Source organism: Microtus ochrogaster, unplaced genomic scaffold (genome assembly GCF_000317375.1).
Source record: "Microtus ochrogaster isolate Prairie Vole_2 unplaced genomic scaffold, MicOch1.0 UNK31, whole genome shotgun sequence".
NCBI classification, from domain to species: Eukaryota; Metazoa; Chordata; class Mammalia; order Rodentia; family Cricetidae; genus Microtus; species Microtus ochrogaster.
This window is the reverse complement of record NW_004949129.1, coordinates 4,069,219-4,078,914: the sequence shown is the minus strand read 5'-3', so window position 1 is coordinate 4,078,914 and position 9,696 is coordinate 4,069,219. Positions and strand designations below refer to the sequence as shown.

General features: G+C 50.4%; 1 protein-coding gene across 2 annotated transcripts in view; it reads left to right on the top strand.

The window, feature by feature from the left end:
- Nucleotides 1-9,466: 9,466 nt before the first annotated feature.
- Nucleotides 9,467-9,696, top strand: part of Hoxb4 (homeobox B4) — a 1,631-nt gene continuing 1,401 nt past the window's right edge. For both annotated transcript variants that reach the window (XM_005368355.1, XM_005368354.1), the window contains exon 1: nt 9,467-9,696. In XM_005368355.1, the coding sequence (XP_005368412.1) occupies nt 9,467-9,696 (230 nt within the window).

Genomic DNA, 9,696 nt, shown 5'->3' with positions numbered 1-9,696 from the left:
CCCCCCGCTTCTCCATTTCCTCTCTGGACACATTGCTTTACTGCCTCCAGATCTCTTCTCTCTCCTTTCCCCACATGGCTAGGCCTCAATCTCTGAGAGACAAACCAAGCCAAGCACCCTCTCGCCAAATCATCTACCCTAGGGGCAGAGCCCAACCGGGCCACCACTTGAAGGACAATTTGATTTTGTTTTGTTTTATTTGATTGTTTGTTTTGTTTTGTTTCTCTGTGGCCACAGGGATGGGAGGAAGTATAAAGAAGTGTAAACAGGAAAGCGGCCTAGCCTGGAGTTCCAAGTGCCCATATTTCATCAGCTTCCTCTCCATAACTGCAGCAGGGACACTTAACCCTTCCCTGGCTGTGAGAGGGCAGAACCCGGAGAGCCAACAACCAGTTTCTTTTCCCCCTTCCTGGTTCTTTTATCCCTGGGATCTGAATGCTGGGAGAGAAGCCAAGGATTCAAAGCAGAGGAAAAGGTAGAGAGGGTTCGTTCGGCATGTATCCTCAAATTCAGTCCCTTCCTGGGACAGCTCTCCTGGAATATAAGCATCATCACGGTGTGGATTCTAGTGGATTCTAGCAGGCCAACCTGAGAAGACAGGGCTAATAAGACTCTCCCCTCCCCCATTTTTAGGAGTAGGCACTACCGGTCACTTTATTCCTTTTTGGAGGTTTTTAGAGTAATTGGATTTTGAGGCTGGGATCTGCCCACAGCAGGGCCTATCGATTGCCACGGTGCAGTTACACATCCGTATTAATTAACCCAGACACCACATGGAAACTGAGCTGTTTGGGAAGGGGGAGGGGAGCCATGGGGGCCCTTTAAGGAGACTGGACACTTCTCCCTAAGTGTCCCTGAGGCCCAGATAGGATAGTTGCTTCCCACAAGAATCCTGTGACCCTCCGGAGCTCAAAGTCCCTGGACTTCTCTGCAAGGGTAAGCCTGACTTGGTTGTTGCAATTGGTCTCCCACCCCACCCCCAAATCTCCTAGGGGTAGACTAGACACCTCCTAATGTGTCTGTCTTCCCAGTTCTCTGAGGCTGTCTCTGGTAGAGGTTCCCAAAGTCATCTTTTTAGAGGAGTTACTAACCCTCCTCACCTTCCTTCCAACTTCCCAAAGGTAGAAGCTTCCTGAAGCTTTTCAGGGTTGTTCTGTTTGGTCGTTTTGGTGTCCCATTGGTTGTTGATGGTAGTGATGGTGTTGTGGCCTTCCTCTTCCTACTACCCTTCCCTCCAAAAAGTGATTAAAATCTGTTAAAGGATTTAATTAAGAGAGTTAAATGAAAAGGAAGGAGGCGCAAATGAGTTGGGGGAAAAAACCCCACCAAAGCTATTCTCAACGATTAAATCGCCATTTTAACAATATAATGGAGATTGCATCCTGAAAGGGGAAATCAACGCTCATATCTCATCAATAATTCATAGAGTCCGGGATCACGTAGAGGTCAGCAGACGAGGTGGGGGGGGGGTGCGCAGCGCCGGCCTACACGGGCCTCCAGGCCTGTGCCGCATACATTACCCGCTGCGGCCACACCACCACCTCAGCGGCTTTTGCAGGACAGGCCGGTATGCCTATAGGTTTAGACGACTTTTCCTCCGTTCTTTAGGTAAATTTATGGAGAATTCATTGAGTTAGGCGCTCTAATAGGAGGAAGAGGAGGAGGAGGTCGTCGTGGTGGTGGTGGTGGAGGAGGTAGTGGGTTTAAAGTCCTAGATAAGATCAAATTCCGGGTAATCCGGAAACCTGTTGGCCACATAGCATCCCCTCCTCGAGTTTTATTTTTTTCTGGCACCCTCTTCTTTCCTTTCCTTTATACCTTAAGTTCCTCCCTCCTGTCTCTCCTCTCTTTATTTCCTTTGAGAGAGGAAGATGTATCCTCTGAAGCACCTTGCAGCATCTTGTCCTTGGCCAAGGCTCCTAGGCATCCAGGCCATGCTCTTGTCTTTTACAGGACTGGGGCCGTGCACGTGGCTGCAGGCTGTACTGCGGGCCTTGCGGCTCAGCGGCTGGGCCCATGACTTCAGATCCCGGTGGGATAGAATGAATCATCCAGCGAGGAATAATTCGTAGGCCTGAGGCTGGCTTGCCTAACCTCCTCCTACCCCTAAGTGGGAAAGGGGGCAGTCTGCATGGCCCCAAGCACTTAGCAGTCCAGTGGAGGGAGAATGACGGCATGCACGAGGGGGTCGCCTCTTGGGGAATTTAGAGTCAGTTTATGCACCTATTTTTCTCTTTCTATATTCCATCTTCCTTTCTCTTTCTCCCTTCTCTCTCTTCTTCCTGCTTTACGACTCCCAAGTACCCCACGGAAGGAGAAATGAAACCTTTCCCTGCAACAGATGGGAACCTGAGAGGTGGTATTTGGGCAGATGGGAAACCGAAAGCGCGCTGGTCCACTGCAGGGCTGCTGCGCCGGCTGGGAGGCAGAGGCTGTAACTTCCCGGATCTGCCAGTAGAGTCCGCCTTAGACCAAGTTCACAGCCAGGCTGGGGTCTCTGAGACGCCAGCAGGCGACCGCTCAAGGTGGCCCCGGGCCCCGCAGGGTCTGCTTTGTTGAAACCCAGATCTCTTTCCACCCCCCAAGGGCCCAGTAGACTCCTCCGATTCCAAGGAAGTCCTGCTTCAAGCTGTTTTCATTCTTCACCTTAGAAACCACTCGTTTCCAGGTCAGCCCATTCTGCGGTTCCCATAGCCCTTCACTCAGCAACCTCAGCCTCACTCTTCCAGACAAGAACGAAGGAGGGTGGGTGGGCAGTCAAAAGCCCTTGCTGGCATCTCAACCAAAGAGACCTATGAAAATGAAGGCAGTGTGGTCAGTGCTGCAAACCCCCCGGGGGGAGTTATTTAATAATCTAGAACTTCTATTCCCCAAGTCTAAGGTTCTTTCTTGGGGTGGGGTGGGAACACAAGGTGGCCAAAGGGGAGGGGCAAGGAAGATGTTTTGCTCTTGGGTCTCTGCAGTCCGCACAGCAGAAGGAGACCCTGAGCAGTGAGGCCAGTGTTATTGACGGAGGGGTCGCAAAGTTGGAGGGTCAAAAGTTTACGTGCATGCGTGATCCCGGCGGCCCAGGCGTCTAGCGGCGGGGGCGGGGTGGGAGAGGGGGAGGGGGTTGTATGTGTGAAGAGAGAAGAGAGAGCATGGGATGCTGGAGGTAAGGAAGACAAGGGAGCTGGGAGATGTAAGGGATGGAGGAAGCAGAAGTGGGATAGGGGAAAGGCAGATATCTGGGGGAGGGGAAACTGAGGAAGGAGGAAACTATTCTGCTAAAGCTGTGCTGCCGCTGGTGGAGAACCATACAAAAGACAGCGCTCCGGGGCGTGGCGAATCCTCCACGCAATTTTCTCTCCCAAAGATAACCTTTGAGTCACCATATAAAATTTAATTAAAACCTACCCAGCCGCACACATTTAAAAAATCCAATTACCCACACGTCCTTGCAGGACGTTTGGCAGGGCCAAAAGAAGGCTTCCAAGGTGAAGTCTTGCTTCTCGCTAGCAGCAGCCCCACCCTGATTGCCCTAAAGGGACCAACTGCGTGCTCCTCCTCCTCTGGGGGAGGTAGCCCTGTCTTCCCAGACCCCTAGTTCCTAGAATAGTTCCAGGTACTGGACTTTAAGGCTTTGGGCCAGTACTAGGGATTTTTTTTTTTAAATTCCTAATCCTTCTCTTTACATGTCGTGTTTAAGAAGTAGGACAGTGAAAAGCAGTTCGCTCCTTCTCTCCCAAGCCTCCATTTGGAGGTTCATCCAGATCCACTCTCTCCCTCTTTGGAAGAGGGAGGGCAAGTGTGATGGAAAAATACTTAATGATCTCTTGGAGATCTTTGTAACGGGAGTTGAAGCAGGCGACCTGAAATGAACCCCGGGTCTATGCATTAAGCTTAGCTCATAAGTGAAAGGCTTCCTAGAGACCGTGATTATTACACTAAGGCATATGCCTATTTTGGATCCTGAAATGACTGTTACATTATGAGATGTCATCACAGTCTCTTCTAAGCATTCGCTATAGGAGGTGCACTGTGGGTGTTTGTCCTACAATGGGCATAGGCTGGGAGCTTTTGGAAAATATTTTGAAATAAAGCCAAAGAATAAAAAACAGTAAATTTTAAGGCAATTTAACCCCAGTTTCCCCCTCCCAACCAAAGGGTGTATGGAATCATTTCTATTTACTCCTCAGGTGAAATCACGGGGGGTGTCCAGAGGGGGGTTATTGGGTCCTGAGGAGCTGAGGTCAGGGCTTCAAGAGGAGAATCTATTTCTTTTGGTTCCCTCTTAGTCTCATTTGCCTACGCCTCAGAAGAAAATGTTGACAAATTTAGAACTCTGGAATAGACTGGAGTGGTCTGAGGTCCCAGGCTAAAAAGACTGCAGGAAGGGAAAAGTGACTTCTGCTATCCCAGACCACACTGGCTGCCTTGCCCTAACCTATCCTTTCTAGAGGATACCACTCTGCCGCGCTCACACTAGGTTTGGCCTAACTTAACTGGGTGGAAGGGGAGTTGTCTGGACTACATCAGCCAGTCTACTGGGGGGGGGGCAGAGAAGAGGAAGGACACATTGTAGACATTCCACCAGATTTAAAAACCCAGGTCTTTCTGATGGTGATGGAGGAAGGGCCAAGAGCTGCTGAATGAATGAGAACTATATTCTTAAAAAAAAAAAATGGAGGGGGAGTGTTTTGTTTTCAGGGACCATTAAAACCTCTGAAAACCAGGTCCTCAAGTTCCCTGCTTTTGACCAGTGCAGCCTGGTCCTTCTCTGAGTTTCCTCTTCCCCATGGGATCTGCTGTGGATCAAACTCTATTCCAGAGAGGTAGAAAAGTCATTTCTGGAATTCTGGGGCCTCTAAAGTTTCGGCAGAAATGGCCATGTATCTGGCATTTGGGGCCACAAGTAAAATGGTTGAAGAGGGTAACAGGGTCTCGGTCGACCCAGGCCCTGAGGGTGCAGGCATTTAGGAAAAGAGCCCAAGGAAGGAAACCCTTGTGTCAGGCTGGTTTTCTAGGGTTCAGATGCCCAATGACATGCTTCCTGCCCTTCAGGTGCCAGTGCCAGCATAATTAGTTAGTTGCTCAGGCCTCAGAAGGATTCCCTCCACGGGACCACAGGCTTTTGCTCTTAGCCCTGGGAGCCGGAGTTGACAAAAATATAGGAATGATTGAAAAATCAAAGCGGGGGCGGGGCCGCCTGAATTGTATTCCAATGGAGACTTTTTTGGGGTGGGGTTGGGGGGGGGAGAGAAAAGTCGAGCTGGAGAGGGCAAGCTGAATCAAATTCCTGCTCTGTCATTTTTCTCCCAAGTAATGACCTGCGCAAAATTCAATATGACCGAGCGAACTGCGTGAGCATATTATAGTAACTGCCTGCTCGTGGGGGGAGGCCCGGAGAGGGGTGAACCGCAGGTCACGGCGTCTAAAAATTATTAAAATGTTCGAGAGCCTCGTGACGCGCCTAACCGTTTAACAAAGACTGCCAAAGTATGAGATTAATACGAAAACTTGCGCTTCAAAAACAAAAACACACCAAAAAAAAAAATCTTTTTCCGGCCTCCGAGGGGGCCTGTGGTTCCTTTGCCCGCAGCCGCGGTTCGGTTTTCCGGACACACAATAGTGGACAGGAGCGAGCTCAGCTGTTGCTCAGCGGGCCCACGGCGGGTCGGCCGGGAGTAGGCGGCGAGCGGCTGGGTGAGTACTCTTGCCGGCTCAGTCCCTTGCTCCGTTCAGTGCGCTTGGGGTGCTCGGGCCCGCTGGGGACTAGCGTCATCTTGGCCCTCTGCTGGGGTTTCTTTCCTCTCTGCTTCACTTCCAACTCGCCCATAAAAGGTGGATGCTTTTTTGCTGGGCCGGGGCATGCCTGTGATGGCGGAGGCGGGGTGGGCTGGGCAGCGAGAGGTCACAGTAGCAACCTGTGGCTGCCAGGGGAAGGCAGTCAAGTGGTCTTCAAAGAACCTGGAAACTCTAGAGAGGTGACACAGAAGGTGCACACGCCCCTGGCTCTGTGTATTTTTATTGGTAGGCTTATTGTTGTTGGTATTCCAGGCGTAGAGAGGTGAGGCTGGCTCAAGCTGTAGTGAAATCTGTCCTGGGGGTTGCTGATAAATCCTGTCTTTAGCCCCTAGCGTCTACACAGAGCTGGAGTGTGGAGGGGGGGGTTGGTAGGAGGGCAGGTGGTGGCTCTCCAGTTCTCAGAAGCGAAAATTTCACTGACCAGGGCGTCTCTTTACCCCCATTCCTCTTACTCTTGGTGCTCAGGACACCTGGGCCACATCTCTTGTTAGGTGTGGATCAGGAAGAAACCAGCCTCGATGCTCTCCCAAGTCGCAGATGGATTAGATCAATATAAAAGAGAGGGAGGTATGGGGGTAGGGGAGGGGCCTGGGCAGTTGGAGTGGGTGGTCGAACCCCTAAATGCCCTTTGAGAAGACTTGCTTCTTGCTTGATGCTAGGGAGCTGGTGGGGGAATCAAAGCAATACACTTTGTCTATGGATGACCAAATGGAACCCTGTCTCTACAATATATTTTTTCTCTCTAGTTATATATGAGTCTGGTCTAGCTAGCTAGGAGGGTATTTGGGTTAGAAGCCAAACCCAGAGGCCACTATTGCAATGCCTAGATGTAGTAGGTTAAAAACAAAACAAATAACAGAAACAGAGGTCTCTGGACCCATTTGCCTGCAGGTGGGATCTCTCCTACCCAGTTCCTGGTTCCTGTGTGGGTGAGTTAGACAGTTGTTTTGGCTGATCTGTGTGCGTTCGTGAAATTGACAGTGTTCTAATCCACTCAATAAGGACGAAAGTGTATTGCTTAAACCTAGGAAGCTGGGTGGTGAGGAAGTTTCTCCCTGCTGCAGTGGCCCTCACCTGGTCACAGCTCTCAGGGTTTAAGCTTCAGTCCCTTCTAGCTCAATTTCTCATTTTTCCAGTTTAGTAAATCAACAGTTACTGGGATGTTCATTCTCAAACGCCAGAATCCCATTTTGGCCCCATTGCCAGCAACCCAAGCAGGTGGATGGGCCCAGTTAGTGTGCCTCTAGACAGAGAATCTCTGCCTGGAGCTAAGAAGTGCATAAAGGAGGTCCTCCCCACACCTCTACAGGACTGTCCCTTCATCCCAGTCCCCAGTCCCCAGGAGGTAGGAGGGCTATGGGAGGCTGGGAGGGGTCTGCGCATCATCTGGCTGCAACTTTTATGGTTCCTCATTGCTCTTCATTCGGAAATGAAGCGCCTTTGATCTTTTTCTCAGGTTGTAAACGGAATTGCCCGTCATTAAATATCCGGGAGTCCCCATCTGCTTGGTCTCCCAGCATTTTTCTTCACAGCTGTTTCTCCTTCTTTTTACCATTCAGTTTTTCCAAAAGGACTTTTATTACGCCCCCTTCACACCCAGCCGCCTTTCTCCCCTCCCTTTGCTTTGGAAAATATCTAGATATGCGTTTGATCACAAAGTAAAGACTTGGGGCAAGGGAGGAGCCAATTTGAGGTTTTGTTTTTTTTCTTTATAAAAAAAAAAAAGTCATAGGGGGAGGGGAGGGACTGAGGGCACCCAGAAAGGCCTGATTCTGACTTCGAGGCAGCCTCAGGATGACCCTTCCTCCTTTTGTACTTAGCTAATGTTTACATCTCATAATTCATGCGCCACCGAAAGTCGCGCGGCAGCCACGAGGTTCGAGTTCCTTTGCCCAATGGCTGCTTTTATTTTTGATTCTTTTTCTAGCAGAGTTGAAAATATTGTAATCCTAAGAATGGACCCACAGTGTCTTTTTCTGCTCCCAGAACTCAAAATTAAAAACAAAACGAAATAAAATGAAAGCATTCAAACTACACCCCAAAAGAAGAACGCACCGAAAGTAAAAGAACTGGAAATTTCCTGGGCCGAGAAGACCTGTCTGTCTTCTGTATATACCCTGTAGATCCGAATTTGTGTAAGGAATTTTGTGGTCACAAATTCGTATCTAGGGGAATATGTAGTTGACATAAACACTCCGTTCATTTTTTTTTCCAGAAGAAAAATAGATTACTTTCTAAATGAGGACAATCCAGTGACTGGCTTCAAGAAGACTTCTTCCTTTTCTTTCTTTTCCTCCCTCAACTAGTTAGGAGAAATCTCTTCTACCTGAGGCGTCACCCTTGCCTGCCTGGGTCCTTGTTCACTTAAGAGGTTGTTAATGTTGCTGGCTTTTTAAAATTTATCCTTACGTCCAAACCTAGTTCTTTTCTGTTATGGGTCTAGGGTGCTTTATTGGAATTCGTGTGGAAGCAGTGTGCAAAGGCAAAGGAAATTTGCTTTTCAAACGGATGCGGAGGTCGCTATTTCATTAGGTTCAGGACAAGGCGCCCTGAAAAATATGAGGTTGCCATGGGTGTTCTAGTGCGTGTGTCCTTCCTTGGTGGGAGTGTCACAGCTAGGACTCCTTTCCTTAGATCATAAGGATGTGAAATTTCTCTTGATCACACAGGCAGAGGTGGCAGCTTTAGCGACAATAAGAACTCTTGACGCCACGGTTAGCATTGCTTCGATGAATCTGGAATTAGCAAATTACTGCTCCATTTGTTTTCGAAACTTGCAGGTTTTGTTTTATTCCAGCTTCTATCTTTAGTGCGGGAAGTCAAGTCTTTTCTCCGAGTTTGGGCCTTGTGGGTCAAAGGGAGGGAGTGGTTAGGAGGAGAGGACAGACTGACAGACACAGAGAAGCTAATAGTGCAGCTAAATGCGATTTGGAAGGCGAAATCTCCCCGAATTAGTGCGTGAATTTCCTATCGATCCGCCCGCGGTTCCATTCATCTCTGACAAGTCCCTCCGCGCACCCGCCCTCTAGCTCCCGACGCCTCCTCACTCACCTCCTACCCCTCCCCAACTGGCTGCAGGGAGAAGCCCCAAGCTTAGCGCCCCTCAAACCTAGTGGGTGCCCCTTTCAAGAAGGAGCCCCCTGGCCCGCCAGTCACTTAACCTCACATAGACACCCGGTGCGTGAGCTCCCACTCACCCTGGGGAGAAGATGGGGCCCTATGGAATGAAGAGAACGGGTGGCAGAGGTGAGGTAGGGCAGGGGGATACACCCGGAACCCCAACTTCTGAGGGAATGCAGAGATTGTGCTTTTCCCAGCCCCCCCAAAACAAGCTCTCCAGTCTTAACCTGCTCACTCCTTCCTAGCTCTTTGCCGCTCTCCGCTGCGGAGAAAGCCAGGCGAGGAGGGGGTCGCCCCGCAGGAGCCTATGTAAATCCTGGTGTTGGGTGGGTGGGGAGGGGGAGAGAAGGGGAAATAAACCTCTTTGGCTGGAGTAGGGTCCGGGTGAGCAGATTTCCTTATCCGGGAATCGCAGGCCGGGTGGCCATTGGCTCGGAGGATCACGTGGGCCCCTAACTTTGTTCACTTGACAGTAAGTAGGAGGGCTTTCGGAAACAGGAAAACGAGTCAGGGGTCGGAATAAATTTTAGTATATTTTGTGGGCAATTCCCAGAAATTAATGGCTATGAGTTCCTTTTTGATCAACTCAAACTATGTCGACCCCAAGTTTCCTCCGTGCGAGGAGTATTCACAGAGCGATTACCTACCCAGCGACCACTCGCCGGGGTACTACGCCAGCGGCCAGAGGCGAGAGAGCGGCTTCCAGCCCGAGGCGGCCTTCGGGCGCCGTGCGCCCTGCACCGTGCAGCGCTACGCGGCCTGCCGAGACCCCGGGCCCCCGCCGCCTCC